The 25,323-nt window shown below is 40.2% G+C and overlaps 1 protein-coding gene across 2 annotated transcripts in view; it reads right to left on the reverse strand.

Annotated features, from left to right (window-relative positions):
- The window catches only part of LOC149811788 (chromatin modification-related protein EAF1 A-like), a 96,896-nt gene that overhangs the window by 50,575 nt on the left and 20,998 nt on the right, over positions 1-25,323 (reverse strand). For both annotated transcript variants that reach the window (XM_089993731.1, XM_089993732.1), the window contains exons 12-17: positions 16,348-16,405; positions 16,063-16,259; positions 13,771-13,824; positions 13,603-13,683; positions 13,290-13,427; positions 13,000-13,116 (exon numbers count right to left, since the gene is read on the reverse strand). In XM_089993731.1, the coding sequence (XP_089849857.1) occupies positions 13,000-13,116; positions 13,290-13,427; positions 13,603-13,683; positions 13,771-13,824; positions 16,063-16,259; positions 16,348-16,405 (645 nt within the window). The remainder of the gene's footprint in view (positions 1-12,999; positions 13,117-13,289; positions 13,428-13,602; positions 13,684-13,770; positions 13,825-16,062; positions 16,260-16,347; positions 16,406-25,323) is intronic.

Raw genomic sequence — 25,323 nt, forward strand, 5'->3', positions numbered from 1 at the left:
TATAGCTGATGGACTGATTTATTATACCTCAGCTAAACAAATGTGGGACTCCGTGATACATATTCTCATGAAACCAATGTGAGTTGTATTCTACAAGTTGAGCAGGAGATTTATCAGTTGCAGCAAGGAGATCAGACTTTGGCCCAATACTATGCCTCTGTTAAATCTGCTTTTGAGAGGTTAAATGCACACAGACCCTTATGCTGCACCAAACAGAAGACCCATCAAGAGCATACTATGGTTGCCCGGTTCCGTTCCTTACAGGATTATCATCTGACTTTTTAGTTGCCAAAGTTTAAATGCTAACTAGTTCTGATGTTCCTACTCTTGCATAAGCCTATAATCGTCTGAGTAGGCTTGCCATCACTCTTCCTCAAACTCAATTTGAATCACAGGCATCAGCCCTAGCAATCACCTCAGGTCGTGGAAGAGGTCGTGGTCGCAATACTAGAGGAAGAGGAAGGCTTCAATGTACATATTGTGGTAAACTTGGACATCTTGAAGATAGGTGCTAGGATAAGACTGGTCGACCTCCTATCCCATCACCTAAACCGGATGTGTCCAAGGCTCAAGTTGCTAAACTCGAGGCAGAGACTCCGACTACCTCCTCTAGCGATTCGGTTATCCTCAGTCGTGCAGAGTATGATGAATTGGTGTCTCACCGGCTTCCTAGTTTGAGTGTTGATGTTGCATGCTCTACAGGTGATAGCCTGAGTTATCAAGGTAGTAGATAGATTATTGATTCGGGTGCCTCTAGACACTTGTGTGGTACTTCCCATAATTTTTATAAGCTACATCCTATTGATGAACCTCGCAATGTTATACTTGTTGATGGCAGATCTTTTCCTGTTGTAGGCCAGGGAAACATTCCTATATCCCCCACACTTCAATTGACTAATGTCCTTCATGCTCCTTCATTTCCTCAGAACTTACTATTTGTTAGTCGTATTGCTAAGGAGCATAACTTTAGGGTGATATTTGATCCTGTGTGTGGTATTTTTCAGGACTTGCTGACGGGGAAGAAGATTGGTGGAAGCCATGAGGAGGGTGGTGTCTATTATCTACATCAGCCGGTTGGATCCATGAATTCTGTGTCTAAACCATCTTCCAGTACCTATCAGTGGCATCTCCATCTTGGTCATGTTCCTTTGCCAAAGCTTCGTAGACTTATTCCTCAGATTTCTCCGTCTGATTCATTTCAGTGTGACGCCTGTCAATTGGGCAAACATCTCAGAAGCTCATTTCCTTCTAGTCAGAGTCCATCGAGTCAAGAAATGTTTGAGATTTTGCATGTTGATGTACGGGGACCTAGTAGAGTACCTAGTCGATCTCAGTGTCGTTATTACTTAGTTATTGTTGATGATTTTTCTAGATTGTCATGGGTTTTCGTAATAAAAGAAAGGTCGGAGGTTGCCTCCATGCTTATGTCTTTTGTCATTGAAATAAAGACTCAGTTTCATTCTCTTGTCAAGATTATCCGCAATGATAATGCTCTTGAGTTCAAGCCTAATGAATTGTTACAATTTTATCGAAATCGTGGCATCCGTCCTCAAACTACTTGTGCCCATACATCTCAGCAAAATGGCGTTGCTGAGAGAAAACATAGGCATCTTCTAGATGTAGCTCGCACTCATATGTTCCAATCAAATATGCCACCCTCATAATGGGGGGATGCTATTCTCACTGCTTGTTATCTCATTAATCATATGTCGTCTTCATCATTGGAAGAACAAATCCCTTTTCAAATTCTCTATCCTAATGCTCTATTGTTCCCGATTTCTCGTAAAGTATTTGGATGTGTTTCCTTTGTTTATAAACTTGGACCTAACCATGATAAATTATCTGCCCAAGCCACCAAGTGTGTCTTCCTTGGATATCCAAAAAATCAAAAAGGCTACCGGTGTTATGATCCCATCTCCCGTCGAGAGTATGTTTGTAATAACCTGGAAAAAAAAAATTAACCTTGGATTCGAATCAGATCCGGACCCGACCCGGACCCAACTAAGGCACCGCCTCTGTTACCTCTTAAAGGATAATGAGGCCGAAGGGGGGGAGGTTCTCGAAACCCCCTTCCACCCTGACTCTCTTGTCTCTCTCGCCCCCTCGTCTCTCCCGACTCCCATCTCTCTCCTCTGCGTTGCCGAGCACCGCCACCGACGTTGGCGACCTCCCGTCTCTGGTGAGCTCCTCTCCGGCAGCCTCCCCAGGTACGCACTATCGCCCCTCACCTCCCCTTCTTCTCCTCTTTCGTTTGTCTCTCTCTCTTTCCACCCTCGTTTCTCCATTACGCAGGGAGGGGGGGCGAGCCACCTCCCTGCTGCCCTAGATCGCAGGGGAGGGGCAAAGCCCCCTCCCTGCGACCCCTTTTAGTGAGGGAGGGGCGAAGCCCCTCCCTGTGTCGTGCAGGGTAAGGAAGGGGCCGATTCCCCTCCCGGTGCCCTTTGGTTGCAGGGGTGGGGCTGAGCCCCCTCCCTACATCTCCGTACGGTAGGGGAGGGGCCGAGTCCCACTCCCTGCTCCCTTTAACGGTAGGGGAGGGGTTGAGCCCCCTCACTGCTTCATGTTACGGCAGGGGAGGGGCTGAGCCTCCTCCCTGCTTCTTGTTCTTCTAAGAAACCGATAGGGGCCTTTGGCCCCTGTCTCGTTTCCTTGTTTAGCAAGCCGACCGGGGGGGGCTTTGGCCCTTGCCTCTGCTCCCAAAAGTCGCAGGGGGGTTGTTGGTCCCTGCGCCTCTCTCTTTCTCTGCCTTTTATCTGTTCCAGCAGGGGCCATCGGCCCCTGCCCCTTTTTCTGTTCCAGCAAGGGCCGAAGGCCCCTGCCTTTTTTGCTTTCCAGCAAGGGCCGAAGGCCCCTGCCCTTTTTGCTTGCCAGCAAGGGCCGATGGCCCCCTGCCCTTTGTGCATAAGTTTATACCCTTGACCGACAAACCCAAGTAAATTTCGAAAACTACTGCGTGATGGGGATAGATCATTGCAATGGTTGGTCTTCAACGAGGGATTCCTAGTAAGCGTGAGTCATCAGCTCGCGTTGACTACGTCCCTGCCCCTTTATCTTTTCCAACAGAGGCCGATGGCCCCCTGCCCTTTATACCTTTCCAGCAGGGGGCGAAGGCCCCTGGCCCCTGCCTTTTTAAATAACCAGCGGGGGCCGATGCCCCATGCACCTGTTCTTTTGGCAGCAAGAGTCGTTCGACCCTGCCCAGCCTTATGTATTGGAGAAGTTGAGTCTTCTCCTTGTTTTTACTTTTGTCTTGATTGCACGTTAATATTGCATATTTACAGTTACGACAGATTCCTCTCACGCTCCGCGACCCGAGCCATCAATCGTTTACACCCGCAGACGCCAGCAAGCTTGCAACTCTCCGAGGTAGGGGAAGATTGCATGAAAGACTTGGACAATTGAATTAAGTTCAACTAACTAAAAACGACCATTAAATAAATATATACATATATATATATACAAATATATATATATATTTATACGAATATGCACTTAACTCAAGGACGCGGTTTCGCGATCCTTGCCCTTTACCTTCTATCAGTCTTTACTTGTCGTCGCGCATCGCACCGAGGTTTTTGTGTTGCACTCCTGCTTATAGTTTTTACTTGTCGTCGCGCATCGCGCCGAGATTTTGCATTGCACTTCTGCTTACCGTCTTTACTTTGTCATTGCGCTTTACGCCTAGGCTCTTGCTTTTGCATATGTGTAGTTACTGCTTTGCTATTGCAGATGACGCACAGGTTTTCGCTCTTTGCATATGCCTTAAAGGCATCCTCGTGGAGGATGCAAGGGGCATTCACCAGTCTCTCTCTTGCGACGAGAGTTGAGTTGAGAGCTAGCGTCACATCCTCGTCTAAGGAAAGGGATACCTCGCAAGGATCCTTACTCTTCGAGTACGCAATCCTGCAAACGAGTTGGGGTTCGAGCGAACTTCTTAGCAGGGGTTCTGTTAAGAAACCTGTATCCCGTCTATCGAGGCCGGTGTCGAGTCATGCAAGCATGCAGATACCACGATAACGGATGAGATTCTAGAAAATCACATGCATAATGTTGGCACAAGCTACTGGTTGTTTCAAAAGATAAAGAATGTCAAAAGTAAAGTTGATAAACATTACATCTTTGTGAAACACTCCTGTTGAAGCTTATATTGAGGAGCTATACCCCCTTCATCCTAGAGTACTTGTAGTCGTGCACTACACGTCTAGTACTGCGATGATCGGATGAGACGGTCATGCGACCTCGAACAGTGCTAAATGCACAATGTTGTAATCACATAAAATGGCCTCACATTTGCCTTCACAGGCAAGATGCTCAAGTGGTTTAAAGACCACAGCATAGAATGGGTCGTTAGTTAAGCAACCCCTAACGCACCCATTCGCTTCTTGTTGTCTGTCAAGGGAGAGGACAGAGCGGTACAAAACTCCAATAGACAAGTTGTTAACAACCACTCCACGGACAATGATCCGGCCTCCTCAGTCATTGAAGTTAGGGGAAAGGGGCTACAATAGTTAGCTCAACACTTCTGCAGAAGTTGGATGCATTCGTGGCACTGCTTATCAGCCTTTAGGGAATCCTCTCTCGGCTAAAGTCGCCCCTTTAGGAGTGGACTGAACTAGCTATTCGGGTTATTGAAAATATATAAAATAACAGACGCTCGAACTAGTCTCAGTTGTTTCTACGTTTTGCTTGCGCGTACCCGCAAGCCAGTAATATCGAAACATAAAGTTTGTTCACACTGATTGTTGGGTCGTGAGACTCTCTTGCACTACTTACTCGCTAGCACTACTTATTCGCTTGCACTACTTACCTGTTTAACTGCATATCTGATTTAAACTGTGTAGTCTCTCTTGTGCACCTATTAGTTTTTCGCGAAACTAACTCATTCTATGGGTACAGGTGATGATTAGGTACACCACGGGCGATGGCAAGATGGTTCCAAGACTTTCTTCGTCCTGCTCTTAGCTCGCGTCTTAGACGTTTGGGGTTTTGTAATGGATTTTCCTTGGGATATCCGAATTTTGTACTATTTGGAGAACTTTTTAAATGAAAGTAGTTTTTTCAAGTGTTTGCAAGTAGCATGGGTTGTGTGCTTTGGTTCTTTTAGCTAACGCGCCCAAAGTTCTCAGCTTGCCTTTCTGAAATTAACAAAATAATAGTCTTCTGCTGATTTCATAAATCATCTCCGAAATAAAGAGATTTTTTTAGTCTCTTGTCTGTTTTCTGAAAGGTTTACAAGTTTAAAATTTTGGGGCATTACAACTTGGTATCAAAGCTAAGAGAAGCAAGAATTTTTGACCATTGAGCATCCGCATCGCGCATTGGGGTGATCAGTCATTTTGTGATTCTTATATTCTGAGCATTGGGGTGTCAATGGCAGGGCAGAACTTGTCAGCTGACGTAATCCTACTAGACATGACTGAGTTTGACATCATTCTAGGCATGGATTGGTTATTTGAGTATCATGCACAAGTTTTCTGTCGAGAAGGCAAGGTTGTTCTTTTTCAGCCTGATCAACCTGTTTTGGAGATCAAGTTTTCTCGACCATTGCAAGATAGCCATTTGATTTTTGCTTTTAAAGCCCGAAAGTATTTACGGAACGGGGGTACTGCGTTTCTGGTCAGTATCACCTCAGTTGAGCCTGAGTTAGTTCCGATCGAAGACTTGGACGTGGTTCGGGAGTTCCCAGAGGAATTGCTCGGTTTACCTCCAAAGCGAGAGATTGAATTTTGTATCGAGTTGTTGCCTGAAACTACTCCTATTTCCAAGGCACCATATCGTATGGCTCCGGCAGAGCTTGAGGTGTTGAAGCGGCAGTTGGAAGAACTTTTGGAAAAAGGTTTTATCCGGCCCAGTGCATCAGTGTTGTTTGTAAAGAAAAAAGACGGATCTTTGAGGTTGTGCATTTACTACAGGATGCTCAACCAACCAACGATTAAGAACAAATACCCGTTACCTAGGATCGAAGACCTTTTCGATCAGTTGCAAAGAGCGAGGATTTTCTCGAAGATTGACCTCAGATCGGGTTATCATCAGCTTCGTATTAGAGAGAAAGATATTACGAAGACAGCTTTTCGAACGAGGTATGGTTTATACGAGTTCGTGGTGATGCTTTTTGGCCTCACAAATGCACTAGCTGCATTCATGGATTTGATGAACCGGATTTTTCGTCCATTTGTGGATACATTTGTGATCGTGTTTATTGACGACATCTTGATCTACTCAGAGAGTCCTGAGCAGCATCGAGAACATTTGTGTATCGTTCTGAGTATACTTCGTGAGCATCATCTGTATGACAAGTTCTCCAAGTGCAAGTTTTTGCTTGAGCAAGTTATGTTTCTAGGTCACGTGATATCCAAGGACGGAGTGTCAGTTGATCCAGCGAAGGTTGAAGCAGTGCTAGGCTGGAAGCAGCCTCAAAACGTTTTAGAGATTCGTAGTTTTCTCGGGTTAGCAGTATATTACCGGATCTCTGATAATGTTTACGCACTTGTATAAAAAAAAAATTACCATTTTTTCATGGGTATGAGTTGGGATTGTTACAAGTGATGTGTCTGCTCTGTCCAAGAACACGTCACATGTACAGATTTAACATATCATTGCACGGGTGGAGTTTTACTGCCATAGTTGCTGGGCCATATTCAGGTTGCGAGGGTCACACTATCACAACCTTCGTGCACAAACCGCATCAGTTAGATACCACAGTCAGACCAATGTTACAATTTTCATTTGGAGGTGCCAAGGAATGACAGAATTTTGTGGTGGCTACTCTCACATACTGCTGCAGCATGGACACTGGTGGGGTGCAAGAATTCAAGTAGTACCACAAGTACTCATAAATTTGAAAGATTACTGCTGTACCAGCAACTTTACTATGGGAGTTGATTCTTCTTTGGGATTAAGTGCAGCGATATGCAGACAGCTGGTATCGGTATCTACACATCAGTCCAAATACATATATTTTTGAAGTTTAAGCTGTCACTGCTGATATGGAAATTTGGCACAAAGGATTGTGAACCTCGGAGTTGCTGCGATTGTTCTGTTGCAGAAATAGAATTCATTACAATGAGCATTTAGCATTGGATGACATTTATGAGTTAATGATAAAATGCTAAACTGCTAAAGCCAAATTGCAGATGCATTCCTGTTCACATATATATAGCCCCATAGTTGGAAAACTCGGCGAGTCAACTCGTGACTCGGCCGAGTTAACTCGTATCGGCAACAAACAGAGTCAAGAAATTAGGTGAACTCGGTTTAAACCAAATTAAGCCGAGACCATAAACTGACACAGCCAAGTCAGCCAAAACTCGGACGAGTCAACGAGTTCTAGCATTGACTCGGCCGGGTCAGCCGGGTCAGCCAAGTCATAGCCATAATTTAAAAAAAAAAGTCAAAACCATAAAGTAAAACACCGTTTACTTTTGAATGGGCAAAATGGTAAATTGAAGGCATAGCCTTGAATGCTACATTTAAGGCCCTTACCAAAAGTAGGATGTGTAGAGTTGGGTGGATGGAAGGACTGTTTATAATTCATGTTGGATGGGCCTTCCACCCCTTCCCATCGATATGGGACTATTTTTTTTCACATACACATAACAAGAGTATTAATGTACTATCATAAAGGCACAGTGCACTAGGCACCAACACTAGCTTCTTCTAACTAGGAAAAAATATTGAAAAACTTATATAAAATATAATGTAGCCATAAAAAGTTCTATTAACTAGGAAAAATATAGAACCCATCAATCAAAAGATATTATGATATTGAGATGATCAAATGTTTTGTTTATATTTAAGAAAAAGGAAAAATATTAAAAAATCGTATAAGATACTAAAATATTTTTAAAGACTTTTGTTTAATATATATACACATATATATTATAGGTGTGTCAAATATATATATATATGTGTGTGTGTGTGTGAGAGAGAGAGAAATTCATATTTCAAATGAATATACTCTTTAAAAAACGTTTTTGTATTTATGAAACATATGTTATTAAATTTTTATCAAATTAAATAAAAACCGTGACTTGCCCGAGTCGCCGAGTCAGGTTTGGCCGATCTGATACCAAGTTCTGAGAATGCCAACCATGTATTGACCTATGCTACAAAAACTAACTGCGGACAAGAAATGTCCATGCACCAAATAGGTTTAGCCCAATTCCTTGTCATCAAAGTGCAGCTGCCACAAACACACTCATCAACTGAAACAGTGAACGGACTTGAGTTGATTTCCTCTGCTGATGTTCAGAATTTACTTCACCAGAGCTTGAGAATAGAAGCTGATGACTGTGAGCTACGAATTCCACTCACTTTGCTACCTTGTTGAGAGCATACAGTGGGGATCATTTTCTGTGTCTCCACGTTTTTCATGCCGCTTTGCTTGTTCGAGATACCGGTCACACGAGGTAACGATGATATGCCTATCTTGACTTCACCCTTGCTATTTCAATGGAGATACCTTGTGAATTGCAACAACAACCATGACCCAACCAAGAAGTGTCAAAGTACGATGAGAAGGCAGCTATCTTAAATCCAACCATGTAGCTATGTCCATGAGTGCAGGCATTATTCAGATTCAGCTGGACCTGTGGAAGATTTGGAAACCTCCTTGGTTGTTTTGAGAGGGGCCTTTACGAGCCTACAACCGTTGCCTTGAGGACAAGGAAAAATTTAAGGGGGTGGGAATGTTACATGCACTTTTCTCTAGCCATTATCATTGGCCAAACATGGGGGTCACATGCACCCACATGGCTAGCCTACTTGGGCTCTACATTGGGCGGCATGGCATGTCTAGTAAATTCAACTTGTGTTGCGGTCATTTTGTATTTACTTGAGGCTGGGATGGCATGAATGTAATTACAACATATATGGAGGGTAGTTAGGAGGGGTGTAGCCTAATATAAGGTTCAGCCTAAGCCTCCTGGCTCATTCTCATGTATTTTATGCTTGTTCTAATTGATTTCTTAATGCAAAGTGAGAGAGAATTCACTTGTGAATCTCTTGGGGAGTTTTCCCTACTCTAAAGAGTTAGGCTTGGGTGGTTAGGCCCTAACCACTTAAGATTCACACTTATCCATCTCAACCAAACCCAAACCTCTCTAACCCCTCACCTTAACCAACCCAACTAAGCCATCTACCTTAATCTCTCTCCCCCAAGCTAGCCGACCCCCTACCTTATCACCAACTTTGCCTCTTCCCTTCCCTTCACTTCCCTATATTCAAGGCCAATCTAGGAGGGTACATATTGTTAAAGTATATACTTATATTCATATATATATATATATACAAGTATATACATGCTTGTAAACCGAAATACCCTTGCTGGGTATTTCGGTCTTTTCACTGTAATTGGCATCAGCCATCTTTTTTCTTTTTTTTCCTTTTTATTTTACCTTTATTTTCTGTATTTTTTACCTTTTGCGATTTTTGGATTTTTTGGGGCAGCTCCAATATAGCTGTTGGAGCTGCTCCCAACAGTCATAAATATGACCGTTGGGAGCAGCCCAACAGCCATATTGGGCTGCTCCCATGTGGCTCTTTCTCTATAAATTGGCCTCAAGGCCTTGGGTTGTATTATCCCTCTAGAGTGAGGTTTATTATTCAACAACAATCATTCTTGACTCTTGTGTGGGTGTTTTTGCTTATTTAATTAAGTTTGATTGAAGTGTGTTCTTACAAGTTCATGAGTGACTTTTGTTGGAGTTGATCTCTTTCATTACATGGTATCAGAGCTTTGGTGCTTGTGAGGCATAAGGTTATCTTTTCTAAAGGAGGATCGTGATAACACCAAGAAAAGGATCGTGGATCGCTATCCACTACATCGGGAAGCGCACCACTTCATCTTTTGTGTATTATCCTTCTTATCTCTCTCTTGTTTTTCTCATTCTTCTCTACTCTCGCTTATTACATTGGAATGGAGCATGAAAGGGAAGTAATGGTCAACATTCTTGTACGCCTAAATGATACCAACTATGTAATGTGGGCATCCATAGTCAAGCACAAAATTTGGGAAAAAGGCCTATAGGGTTTGGTGGATGGGTCCGAAAAAGAACCAAAACTCATTCTCACCAAGATTGAGAATGGAAAAGAAGTGGCTCTCCAAGGAGAAGAAATGTCTAGAGTTGTTTGTGACTACGAAAAGAAATGGAAAGAATGGAAGATGGGTCATTCTAAGATCATTGGATGACTCATCAATAGTGTTGATATTCACAAATGTTCTAGCTTAGCGAAATTTGATTTCGCTAGTGACGCATGAAAATATCTTAAAGACATGTATAATCTTAAGAATATTGCTCACATTTGTAATGTTCAAAATAAGGTTAGAACTATGATCCAAGGAGAGATGAGCATTAGGGAATATTATAATGCTCTCTCTCTCTCTTTTGGGATGAATTGACTCTTCTTGAGCCAAAATGGCATTGTCCCCTCAAGATATAGAACTCCGTGAGAATCAAATTAAAACGGAGCATTTCTACCAATTCATCAACGGGCTTAGACCCAAATTTGAAGGGACTAAGTTGGCCCTCCTTCATAAAGAAGGTGTTCCATCCATAGTTGAAACTCTTGAGGAGTTAACTATGGAGGAAAATAGGTTGAAAAAGCCTTCCGCTTCAAAAAACGAAAAATTCGTGCTTGCTATGTTAAAACATGACAATCATTCTAGAAGTTACAAACCTCCTCATTTTGTAAAAAATGAGAGTGAAAGAAATTCCAACTATGAAAGGAATGAGAAGAGGGGTGACCATGAATACAAAAAGAGTGGAAAATTTATTTGTTATCATTGTTATGAGCCGGGACACGTCAAGCCTTTTTGATAGAAAAGAAAGAAAAAAGATCATAGAGATGATAAGAGAGTTGATTTGGTTGAAGGCCATGAAGATGATGACTCCAAATGTATCGGTTTGCTATCTTTGGCTCAACTAATGGAGGCACTACAACCAATGCTTAAAGGTCGAACTTCTTCTTTCTCAGGAACGGCCGTAATCTACAAACGGGGACCCTAGTAAGACTTCATGGATACTTGACTTTGGTGCCTCATTTCATATGACTCCAAATGAGTCCATATTATCTGAATGTCATACTAACTCAAAAGATTCTTATGTTTCAATTGCCGATGAAACATCCTTGAAAATCAAAAGTCTTGGAATTTTTAAAAATCAACCAAATTTTTACATACCAAATATTTGAATAGTACCAAAATTGAATTTAAACCTTGGTTCTTGTGTTTTTGTAGGTGATCCTTTGATTTTATGGCAATGCAAAAAGTAGCAAAAGGTGTCTCTCTCTTCCACGGAAGCTGAGTATCGTGCCATGGCAACAACCACATCTGAGTTGGTTTGGTTGAGGCAACTTCTCGAAGATATGGGAGTTCATATTGTGGAACCATCAAAATTATGTTGTGACAACAAGAGCACTGTATATATTGCAAGCAATCATACATTTCATGAGAGGACCAAACATATTGAAATGGATTGTCACTACGTTTGTGAAGAATTTATGAGGAAGACCATCACATTGCCCTACGTTCCGTCCGAGTAACAACTAGCATATTTCTTCACCAAAGCGCTTTCATCTCCCAGATTCCACTTCCTTCTTGGCAAACTCTCGGTTGTGCCACCATGAGTTTGAAGGGGGGGTGGGGGGTGTTACAGTATATACTTATATTCAAATATATATCTATATATATATACATGCTTGTAAACCGAAATACCCAGCAAGGGTATTTCGGTCTTTTCACTGTAATTGGCGTCAGCCATCTTTTTCCTTTTTTACCTTTATTTTCGGTATTTTTTACCTTTTTACCTTTTTCGATTTTTGGGTTGTTTGGGGCAGCTCCAATATAGCTGTTGGAGCTGCTCCCAACAGTCATAAATATGACCGTTGGGAGCATCCCAACAGCCATATTGGGCTGCTCCCATGTGGCTCTTTCTCTATAAATTGCCTCAAGGCCTTGGGTTGTATTATCCCTCTAGAGTGAGGTTTCTTATTCAATAAGAATCATTTTTGACCCTTGTGTGGGTGTTTTTGCTTATTCAATTAAGTGTAATGCTTGATTGAAGTGTCTTCTTACAAGTTCATAAGTGACTTTTGTTGGAATTGATCTCTTTCATTACACATATCACCTCACCTAGGAAGATCTCATGATAAATTTAAAGTAAAGACAAAGGAAAATTTAAAAATATGAAACATATGTAAAACTCTAAACCAAAATATAACAATATAAAAACATAAAAAATATGCCAACAGTTGACCTGATGCATATAAGTTATCAAACATTTTGCTAAATAGGATAATCTGGTTTGTTATGAAAAGGACAAATCCATTGTCATCTTATTTTACAAGCCTTCCACATGAATTAGTCCCTTATCAGGCAAGATGGATCAGTTGTCAGATTGATCAAATCTGATTAATGCGACTGTCTAATTCTCACAGAGCATTCCACCTAACGATTAAGGATTTTGTTTATACAAAATGAAAATTATATTTGACTAAGATCTTCTGGATCAATGACAAAACAGCAGAGAAATAAGCACCTACATCATAATAACTTAAATGCCAACAGTAAAGACCTCAAACATTTCAAACTATATTGAATAATTGTGCTGGCTATGCTCTTTGACGAGCTTTCTGGATGAAACAGGTTGATGATCTGAATCAGATTGATTCAACCCAATTTATGTAACCTTCCGTGCAGCCTTAACATGTTCCAGATAACAATAAAATATGTTTTATCCCAAAAGACAAAAAACGATCTATATTTCTTGAACACTTGAATTAAAGGCAAACTAACAACAAAGATTTAAACAATACAACAGGTGCGAATCAACAATTAATGACAAAATTAACAAAAATGGGAGAGAGTCCTCAGATAAAACTTTTGCAAAACAAATTTGAAAGTTCATGAGAGCATATGCAATTGGCTTACATCCAAAAAGTAGAACAAAGCAGGACGAATGAATCATTCCAGAAAGCAGCCAATAGACAAATGTCACCCACCTTTTCCTTATGGAAATGTTTCTTTTGTCCAATCAAGATGATTTTCTCAAAATGAGCTTTTAGTATGTCATCTTCCATTGGTTCCTGCAAGCGTTTAAACAACTGTCTGGCACTGCCCTGATCAAAAGCATAAAACAACCAGAAAACAAAATTAAGCTTTCATGTAATACATTACATCAATCACGTAATACATTACATCAATCACCAAACCAGCTTTGAACAAGAGAAAAGAACCAAAAACTAAGAACTTGATGTAGCCAAAATTAAGATGAAAAGGTAGCAAAAGATGCCTTTGGAATTCCTGGTAAGGTAGATGGATATGGCTGAGAAGATCCAGAATGCTCTGCACTATCAGCTCCATCCCCATGATTCTTGTCCATTAATGCCTTGTGCTGCTCCTTGCATTCCTTAGGTTTCCGGAATATACACTAAAGGAATGAATTTGTGCATAATGTATAAAAGAGTGTCAGTATCTTGCACAGTTCAACACTTCAACGAAAAAACATGAACAACTACAACAAAAATCTGTAACATGGTTTGGTACATATTCAGCAAGAGAAAATACTATGCCTAGGAAGATAAAATAAATAAATTTAGCTTCACCTTCAACTGCAAGGTACTATTTATAGCATCGCTTACTAGTTCCCAGTTTGGACCCATATCATGCACAAGAACAACAAGTGCCTGCAGCATACAATTCATAGTTATCAGCAACTGTTTAGTTTAAATTCATCCAACATAGAAGTAACAATTTTCACACAAGATGGCAACCTGATCTTCAAAGAGCGTCCATGGCACCCCTGACCCATTGTGCACAGCAGACAACTACACAGAACAAAGTTAACATCACTAAGCAGACACAAGTGCTCTTAATACAGGAAATGGAAACAATAATGACAGTGCATTCCCTAAATTCGATTAAACTATACATAGGAATGTGTGGAGAGAGAAAGAGAGAGAGGGTGCATGTAAAATAATAAATATAAGGGCAACTTGCTTAATAACCAAATGTTAGAAATGAAGACTATAATAAAAGAATACACACACAGTACAAGGAACCATTCAACTTAAGGCTTTCTTTGTGTGCTTTATTAGGTTCATGCTTATTAGTTATTTCATTACTTGCAAACATCATCATCTTGATAACATTTAACGACAATACAGGTGAATAGTGCATTCACACTTGGCTTTGTTAGTCCTTTTTCCAGCTTTTTACCCTTTTTTTATGGGCAAGTTGGGGGAAAATCCACTGTATGATACGAACCCAAAATGCCTCAGTTATGATAGTGTGACCTAACCATCTATTAAGTTCATAAAGCTATAGATTATTGCATGTTACATAACTACGACTTCAAAAGTATAAGTACAAGGACACAATTGAGGACAGAAAAGAATACAGACATGTATAATATCAAACATATATTATATAATTGACATCCTCTAGTAACATAGGACTATATATCACCCACTAACCTCTGAAACATGTGCAACTTTGCATGTATGTGCTCCTTTATTTCATTGCAGTTTACCGAATATATCTGCTATTGGAGCTTCTTCACCTATAAATCATCGTTTGATTTCTGAACCTCTAACTCCAAAATGATAATCCATTCCCACATGATCCACAAAAAACTCTTTTTTTTTTAAGTTTGCATTTCCTATTTTTTTGTTTCTTTTATATTTCAAAACCTTTTAAACATGTTTCTTTATATTTTTGGAAGAAAAATAATGCAAAACTTATTATTTTCTTAGCTTTTTTGTTTTTATTTATATTTTTTTCAATTTTTTAAACTCCTGAGATATTCCCGAGATTTATCAACATTTGAAAATCTCCCCGAGAAATACCCTCGCCGAGAAATTACCTTTAACAATACAGGAAACTATGATATATATGCAGCCACACACCCGATTTTTTTAAAGTTGCCATGTTGCTTGCTTCACATTTGCACCCACACCTATGTGGCATAGATGCCACACAAGTAGAGTCAGAGATCAGGCTAAAATTAAAGTACAAAGAATAACATGAAACAAAATAAGCATCACCATTGAAAATACTAGCAAAACCAATAAGCAGAAATGCTGCTTGCTGTACTTAGATTTTAGTGAAGGAAAGAAATTGAAATGGAATCATGTGAGTAAAACATGACTGAAAAGAATGAAATAATACCAAACCTCTTGGTCTATGTCACAGGGATTCGGCCAGACAGGTGCCGCACCCGGTGCGGTCAACGCACCCAGTGCGGTCAACGCACCCAGTGCGGTCAACGCACCCAGTGCGGTCAACGCACCCAGTGCGGTCAACGCACCCAGGGTCATTTTGGTCCATTTTTTGGATTTTTTTTTAAATTGCCCTATGAAATGGGCTGCGGAATTCTAAAAAAAAAATCTTGGGGGGGGGGGGGGGGGCGGGACCCCTATAACCCCCCGCCAGGGACCCGGACCCCCCTTCTCTCTCTCTCTCTCTCTCTCTCTCTCTCTCTCTCTCTCTCTCTCTCTCTCTCTCTCTCTCTCTCTCTATCTATCTATCTATCTATTTATATATATATATATATATTTTGCCGCACCCAAGGTTTTAGAAAGTGCCGCACCCCCGCACCCATGTGACATAGCTCTTGGTTGATAGACCAAGAAATTGGTTGAGTATTGCTCCTTCAACTTGTATACATTGACATCAAAGTATTATCCATTTGTAGATGGAGCATCTGACAGCTGACAATGAATTTGACATCAAGAATTCAAAATATGCAAACTCAAAAACAATAACTCTTACAAAGAACAAGATTTAGAAATAATGTTCACATGCAACACAATTCATTCTTAAATCACTTTATGATTCAATGAACAAAAGCAATAGAAAAACAGAAAACTTGTATTAATTACCAAACACACTAGTAACAATTTACATAAAAAAGTGAACCCAAAAGACATTCACATGCAACATAATTCATGCTTAAATCACTTTATGATTCAATGAACAAAATCAATAGAAAAACAGAAAACTTTTATTAATTACCAAACACACTAGTAAAATTTTACATAAAAAACTGAACCCCAAAGACATACCTTTAAGACTTTGCTTTTTCTACTTGGATCATGATTAGTAGTCGTCCTTATGAGTTTATTTGAGTTGACAATATTACTCATTTGTGAAGCAGCAGGAGAGGGTACAGAACCGGTCACTGGAGTTATGGTCTCTGCAGAAGTATCAGGCAACTGTTTGGAGAGATTAGGCCTCTTTGCAGCATGTTGCCCATGCAAACCTTGAGAGAAAACAAAGTGAAAGAAAGAGTTTATATGAAAGAGAGCCAGAGTACATTGAAACTACTAACAAATATAAACAAGACATACTAGTGTCCCCGTTAGCTACCAAACACTGTTCTTCCACTCTCTCCTTAAACTGATCTTTCTGCAATCCATGCAATAGTTTGTTAAATATATGAAACGAGCCAGAAACATATACGCATTCAGTAGAAGTAGAATGTGAATTCAAATGGAATAGCGGCCCAAATATAAAAGCATAACAAGCATACTCTAACCCTACTCTGAGTTCAAGTCCCTATATGGGCACCCCCTTTTGCAAGGCAAAGCAGGAGGCTCCCAGGGGGTCGAGGGGGTGCCCATGGAGTCTTATGCAGCAGAGACAGCCACCATAGCTACGGAAGGCTAAGATCAACGTGGCCAAGTCTCCAATCCCAGATGCGGTTTTGCAGTGTAATTAACAAAAAAAGCATACTCTGCCCATATTTCATGTACGCGTATCTGTGTGTGCATGTGCATGAATCATTTCTATGTACAAACGATTTATCAAATCCATTTTTTTAATTTCTTTTTGGTAATTCTGAACCCATGGATGTGATCTACTTGCTCTGTTTAGTGGGGACCAGCATTTGAATCATTGGATTCTAACATTGAAGCAGGTTCTTCAGGCGATTAAAAAATCAATGGCCGTAAATACATCAAATGTTTCCTACACAAAAAAAAATATTGAAAAAGCACAATCCAAGAGTCGATTCCTACTAAATCGAGCATGTTGGACACATTTATGACATCATATTGAGTCAAAACAACTTGCATTATTAGATCCCAACTAGATTGTACACACAAACAGTTACAGCAAATATATATAATGAGCATCTCCATGCTCCCATACAAACTGGGATTTTCATAGGCCTTTTCAATTTTATTAATATGATCATACAGATGTGATCCACATGCTAGATTTATTGGAATCAACTCTTGGATCATCCAATAATGACACATGGATAAGCTTTTATAGGGTTTGAGAATCAATGGTCAAAATTTTCGCAAATATGTATTTTTCATTGGAAAAACTCGATCCAACTGTCGATTCCTAGCAAATGGATCGTACTGAACACATCTGCAGGGTCAGATGTGTGAAAAAAGTGATGGAAATGCCAACTCGTATGCAGCATGTATAGTTTGTAGCATGGATATTCACATTACCTTGTATATCCACACACACACACACACACACACATATATATATATATAGAGAGAGAGAGAGAGCTTCTATCGTGGTACTGAACCACCATAAGTTAGGGTGTTACACACTTGATTTACATCAAATCAAAATTTAAGCTTTGAATCATGTTTAGAATGCCCAATTTACTATTTTCATGCATTAAAGTTGACTTCAACATGACGTTTTATACCATTTGTAAAACAACCATAATGAATTCTGAGCCTTTGATTTGTAATCAAATTTTGTGGTGCATTAGACAAAATAAACATTCTAATATAATAAATAAACTATGTTAAACACATCTGTACGGCTAGATCAAACATTTGGATTTGGATCTATATAAACAAGGGTATGCATGTGTCAACACATGATAACCAATATCAGCATGCAGGGTTGATTTTTCCCATATTATTTAATGAAATGGAGAAAAGAGGTGAGAAAAATACATAAATGCTTACACCATCCTAAGTTATAGGAAATTCTGATTGATCAGACATAACAACATTTGGATAAAGTTCTGAACTTGATTAAAGACCAGAGAAGGCCCTTGTACACATTATAACCATGATGTAATGCCCTAAGCATATCTCCTCTGATTTATCTTCTCACCTAATAACACTGTCTAGAAACCTGTTTGGACTCTTCACAAGTTAGCAAAAGACTTCTACGGCCCCATGGAAGTTGTTCATACTTTATCTATATAAAAGAGAAAAATGTTATGCTCCATTGATTTATCTTTCCCTCTTCATAACACCCTCCAGAAGCCTGTTTGGACCCCTAATAAGTATAGCCAACAACTTCTACAACCCCATGGAAGTTGTTTATATGTGATGCTGATTTGATCCACCAAGGAGTGAGAAGAGTCCAAGTTGTATTCTGATTACAACTAGCAAGAGTCTAAGTTGCATACTAATTCCAATTAGCAAGCACCCTATAAAAAGCAGCTTCCAGAAGTTCCTTGAAGCAGACTTTTGAATGACTTACCATCAAGCAGTTCCAAACTTCCAATTCATATTAGACATCATCTGCATCATTTATACTCTTAAATGGAGTAGGACTGCAGTTTAACACAAGTCAAACAATAATTAGTTTGGCTACCACAACAATATTCTCAAATACTTGGTGCCATCTAGATCTTTCTAGGTTGCAAAGATTTGATTTTTTCACCCTCTAATTTGATATAAATGTTTAATCATCATTCATAAGTTTTTGAAACGATTTGTTGCTTATTTCTCTCCCCCACTAACTGCAACTTTTAGGCTGACTCAGTCAATTAAGGCCTGCTACAACTTGTCCCCACCCCTTTTTCCTGCTCTCATCCAAAACGGAAATTTTTGTTATAGGAGGAAGCCTTTTACAACCCCTCATTCTCATTACAAAAAGAGATACAGAAAAAGTTTTAGAGGATGTAGTATAGCAGAAACAGAAGGTTTGCGCTCATGCATGCAAAGAAATATAAATGGATTTGTTACAAAAGCAATAGATTGAGGCATGCATAGGACAGATTATACTTCAACCCATCACATAGGTACAGGTGCAGGTCCTGGTACGGGTATGAGAGTATGACACGGCAATTTCTAAAACTATGGGTATATATATATATATATATAGGGAGGGGGAACCGTCCAACCAAAGGAAGGTCCAGAATCTACAACCAATGACGATCAGACGGCTCCCCTTCTCCAATATTTGAGTGTTTCATAGATCATAGCTGATATATTTGTTCTTTATAATCTATTTAGTAAGAAATATGCTTTACGCAAAGACTTCACGACATCTAGACATGTTTTTCGAAATGTGAAAAGTTGATGGCTCACAATGCATTTAATACTTTACAATACAAAGTATTGTGGGCCATTGATTTTTAGCGCTTTCAAAAACGCATTTAAATATCAAAAATTCATAATATAAATATGTTGCTTACTAAATGAATGATAAAAGTCTAATATGTAAAGTTTGATGAAAAGCTCGATCGTTAGAGAAGGAACGTCATCGATCATCAATCGGTTGTAGATTTTGGATCTTCCTTTAGTTGGACTGTCTTCCCTATATATATATATATATATATATATATATATATATATATATATATATATATATATATATCATAGTCACATGTATAGTTAAAGGTAATTTCTCAGCGAGGGTATTTCTCGGAGAGATTTTCAAAAGTTTATAAATCTCGAGAGTTTAAAAAATTGAAAAATATAAATAACAAAAAAACTAAGAAAATAATAAGTTTTGCATTATTTTTCTTTCAAAAATATAAAGAAACATGTTTTAAAGGTTTTAGAATATAAAAGAAACAAAAAAATTGGAATTGCAAACTTAAAAAAAAAAGAATTTTTCTCAAAAAAACATCGAGATAATATTGCGATATTTTGTTTCTAGCGATATTTTGAAAATATTGCGATATATTCCCAATATTATCGGCTACCTTGAAATAGCTGATAATATCACGATATTTTCAAAATATTGGTGACAGTGATAATATATATATATATATATATATATAACATATGGGTTTGGAATGGACTAAAATCCAAACCCAACCCATACATTCTTTAAATAAAAGGAGAAGGGGGGCACTTCTCTTTCTTAACAAAAAAAAAAGAGGCAGGGGGGCAGGTACAAAAACCACCACCACCCTCCCTCCCTTTCTCTAGAGAAGGAGGAGGAATGCAACATCTCTCTGTTGTTGCTGCTGCTGCAAGGATTCTTCCTAGCCGTTACATAAAATGAAGAAATGAAGGGTGGGTTTGGTCCCACCTTTGACCTGAGTCAAAGGAAACCAAAAAAAAATATTGGGTAACATGGATCGGGTCGGCCTCAGAAAAAACCTGACCCAATCCAGACCACACCAGGTGCAGACCATGCACCCATTCCCATACCTGTCCATGTTGATACATATACGAGGGGTGAATTGGCATACCAGTGTAAGTCTGTGACATAGACTTCAACAATCATCCTGTAAAACCCGTGAAATTTATGGAATTCTAAATTAATAAAAGTGAAGCATTTATGTGAAATAGTAAGATTTTATGCTATGCAATATAATTTTGATAATTTGGGGTTTCTAGAACGAAATTGGTAACAAACACTTGAAAGTGGTACTTGGATCCGGACCATAATGAGATCCGATAATCTGATTCGGTTCATGGGGCAAAACGGGAAAATCCAATGGTTCCGAGATGATAGTGTGGGATCCGAAGCACAGTTAAAGAGAGAGAACGAAAGGTTGGAACAACCGAAAGCAAATATCCACATACGTAACGGGTAAGATCCACCAACGGGGGGGATAACGTCTTAATAAGACATAAAAGGAATTTCTTTGTAAAAGTAAACACCAAGTGATGGTGTGGTGTTGTGGTAGGACGCACGGGTGTGTGGAGTCGCAACCCAAGTTCAAAACCCATTGTGCGCCCACGTGGAAATGAACAACCTTACCTTTTTGCATTCAATCCGGAACAAAATTGAAAGAGTTAAATATAATTTAATACACACACTTTGCAACGAAAAACAATATAGCACAAGTGGTGGGATTCGTTGCCCCTTTGGTGGAATACCCTGGTTCAAAACCCCCTGTGCACAGAGTCCTTTTTGCACTAGTTAACTAAATCTTTTTGCTTGTTTAAAAAAAAAAGAAAAAAAAATGTGAAAGAGGTTGTGGATATCCCTTACTTCACCTTTTTCCACATTTGTAGTGGAATCCCACAAAATGGGATGATGGGTACCCATAAAGCAACCTTGGAAAAGATTTTTCTAAAGAGAGAAAGGGGGCAGTTTTGGAAATTTCATGCAGCCCACTAAAAACGTGGGCTGGAGGTTAGGTTTTTGAAAATCAAAATTTTCCTAAGTAGGGAAGTAAATTAAATTGGGTGAAAAGGGGGGAAAACGACTGAACCTCTCTCTCTCTCTCTCTCTCTCTCTCTCTCTCTCTCTCTCTCTCTCTCTCTCTCTCTCTCTCTCTCTCTCTCTCTACGTGTTCTTCCTCTTTCTCCTTCTCTCCCACCGTGGTGGTCGACCTCCATAGCTGAACGAGACGGTCTTCTCCCTTGTGACGAAGTGGGCTCCAACGTGAAGGAAAGAGAACCACCATTATCGCCGGCAAGAAGCTCCAACCAGGTAAGGAGTCTTATGTTGTATGTAGTGGTCGATGGCCTGTAGTGCAACTATGCTGCAGCACTACCACAATGTATTGAGTCTACACCGTCGACTTGGGCTCGCGGCAGGATAGTTAGGTGGCTCAAGGGGTGGACCGAGTCACCTCAAGAAAAACGGTTGTAAGAGCCTAATGGGCCATTCTTTATCATTGGTATAAAAACAGAGGCTTGTAGAGTTGAAATTCCTGAGTACCATGTAGAGAATCGTGAGCGCTGCCAGCCTCAATTCTGAAAAAAAAAAAAAGGTAGAGTAGGAAACAAAGTAAAAATCAGGATCAAAGAATAAGGATCAAGAAAAGGTCATTTTGGAAAACCTATACTTATTCTTTTGATCCATTATAATTCACACGAGTATTTGTTTGTTCCTCTCATACTTTTCAATCATTTTAATTGTTCTTGTTAGGAAAGATCTTTTCTCCATGGCATACGCCTCTTACCCCACCTTGTTTCCTATGACATCATGAGGACCATTGCTAGAGGTTACACTTTAGTGTTTTGTACATGGCATGAAAATTCTATACTCTCTTGCATTGATGATGTAAATGGTCAAGTCTGGGTTCAAATATAGGTATTGCCAAATTCAACATGATCAGATGTAGCATCATCAGATATGGACTTGGACTCAAGATTATATAGATCTGGATTCAAGTAACTATTAGTTTCATTTAGATGTAAGTTTACATCTAAAATTTATTTGGATTCTCATTGGTTGTGTTACGGAAACCTGAAAACAAATCCATCAATTTAGCATATCATATCTAGAAAGGGCAGATTTTTATTTAGACTTGGATACCTCTTGCTACTTGATCTTACGGAGATGTTTCTTGTACAAGAGGCTTTATTGGTTGGTGGATTATCACCAAGGGCAGATGGGTTCATATATGTCTGATAGCCTCCAATGAAAATGACAGTTATTAGCAAGCATATGTGTACAACGCGATGAGGATCATGGGAATGGGGTAATGGGTTGCATAGATAAAGGTACAACCATGGTTACCATGGTTATGATACGGGTTGTTGGGTGTCAAATCCCTAGGTGCCTAAAAGCACAGTTTTTGCTGGGATCGGATTGTTTGAATTCCATACCGTATAGGCATGGCATGAATCGGGACACCATGTGTGAGTGTCCAAGTATGACCCGGTAGTAGTTCCTCACCGAACAGGCATCCAGTGAGGACCCTGCGCGTGGGACAGAGCACACAGGGCCTATCCGACTGACTGAACAGTGGGACCCCAATACTCAGTGTTGGGTTTGGGTCCAGTCTGGCGGCGGCAGCGATCCACCGCGGCTACTAGGAATTACTGGTGCCAGCGTGCGGGTTGAGCACGCTGGGCCTGCACCTAGTCGGTCTCATTACCTGCTGTCGAGACCAATGGTTGCTGGCATTGTAGGGCACCCAACGCTCGGCTGGGGCCTGATTTGGTTCCAATCGTGGCTTGGCTGCTGTTGTCTGTCAAATGAACCTGGTTGAGACCGACATGAGTCGCTGAGTCTGACCAGGTTTGGGACCCTTCTGGTGGGGCAGCAAACCCTAACCCACTGCCACAACTGCACTGCCGACACTTGTGGATGTGCTTGTCTTACGAGGCTGCAGTGTTGAAACGAACAGTGGCGCATGCTACTATGTTGTTGTCAACCATAGGGGTTACCACAACCACTGCATCGGTGGTAGTATTGTACCACTGTCGTTGGTGCGGGGTCAAGACCCATGCTGGTACTAACTAGGCTTATGACAGCCGATACTTTGGGTGAAGTCCATGTGACTTCACTATGGGCGTACGTAAGAATATATATAAGATGGCTTGGTACGTGGGATGCAGGTGCATACACCCTCACTCAATACTTAAATGAAACTGTGGGCTTCGAGTCAAGCCATGTTCTGAGAAATGCTATGTTGATGGCGCTTATGGCACCTTTGAAAAGAAGTCATCACGGTGTATATGTCTGACCCGATCCATTTATATATTGGATCGGGTCCAGACCCAATTGGTGTATATGTATATTAACATGTTCAAAGGGGTATTTTCGTACCCTAGTTTTTACTTTACTTAATACATTAAATAGAATGATAGGGTCAGCCGATTATCGACTGAACCCCTTTCTCTAAAAACCTCTCTCTCTCTCTCTCTCTCTCTCTCTCTCTCTCTCTCTCTCTCTCTCTCTCTCTCTCTTTCTCTGTGAGAGGCAAGGTGAAGATCGAAGGCTCCTTTCTTTCATGGTATCAGAGCAGTGTGACGACTGTGCCTGAAGAACTGCTTTCGTTTCACGGTGGCTCGATTTCAAGGTAAAAGACAGATACTTTTCACGGTGACTGTTTCACGGTGACAGTCGATCCTTTCTGAAAGCTTTTCACGGTGAGTTCGTGATTTTAAATCGATCCTCTCTAGAAATATTCACGATGAGTTCGTGATTCTGAAATATATATATCTGAGTTCGTGATTCTGAAACTGTTGCTTCGTGGGTTCTGGAAATCGACCCTTTCTGGAAGTATTCACGGTGAGTTCGTGATTCTGAAAAAGATATTTCTGAGTTCGTGATTCTGAAACTGTTGTTTCGTGGGTTCTGGAAGTATTTCTGCTGTGTGAAAAAATTTTCTGAGTTCGTGATTCTGAAATATATATCTCTGAGTTCGTGATTCTGAAACTGCTGCTTTGTGGGTTCTGGAAATCGACCCTTTCTGGAAGTATTCACGCCGAGTGCCCTGTCAGCCGAGACCTCGGCTGTGATATACCTAAAACTCTGTTCGTAATTCTAAAACAGGTGTTTTCGTGGGTTCTGGAACTGTTGTATCTCCCATCTCTGTTGATCTATACCTAAGTGTCAGCCGAGTGCCCTGTCAGCCGAGACCTCGGCTGTGATATACCTAAAACTCTGTTAGCTGAGTCCTCTGCTGTGATATACCTAAGTGTCAGTCCAGGTTTTCATGGATTCCTCTTATGGACAGTCATGTCTGTCCTCAAGCTTTCTCGGTCAGCTAGTCTCTGAAAAATTGAATAACTCCAATTTCTTAACCTGGAAAAGACAGATCATTCCATTTATAAAGAGTCAGGACCTCTCTGGTCATCTGGATGGATTTGTTCCACCGCCTCCAGAATTCCTCTCACAGGAAAAGGCGGACGATAAAGGAGAACAATCTGTTGTTCTTCTTAAGAACCCAGAATATGTTACTTGGATGAAGAGGGATCAATCGTTAGTGGCCTACATCACTTCAACTCTCTCACAGAAAGTCTTCATTGCTCTTCCTGATGATTGTTCGGCCAAGGAACTGTGGGATGAGTTAGTTCAGACGTATTCACAAATTTCTGAGGCAAGAATTATGTATCTTAAGTGAGAGTTTCAAATGTTGAAGAAAGATTCCATGTCTGTTATGGAATACTTGAACAAAATGAAAGGCATCACGGACCAGCTGGCTGTTGTTGGGTGTCTTGTCAGTGAAAAGGATAAAGTACAACAAACCTTAAGTGGATTGGGGTCAGACTATCATGTTATGACGACTACCTTATTATGTTTACCAGAACTTCCAAAGTTTGAAGATCTTCATGCGAAATTATTGCAATATGAGATGACTCTGAAAGGATCTTCTGAAGATTCTCATGGGAATTCAGGAACACAAGATGTGCTGGCTATGGGAATGAATTATGGCCGAGGACGAGAAAGTTCTTTTCGAGGAAAAGGAG

Source organism: Nuphar pumila, chromosome 17, assembly GCF_984573655.1.
Source record: "Nuphar pumila chromosome 17, dmNupPumi1.hap1.1, whole genome shotgun sequence".
Lineage (NCBI taxonomy): Eukaryota > Viridiplantae > Streptophyta > Magnoliopsida > Nymphaeales > Nymphaeaceae > Nuphar > Nuphar pumila.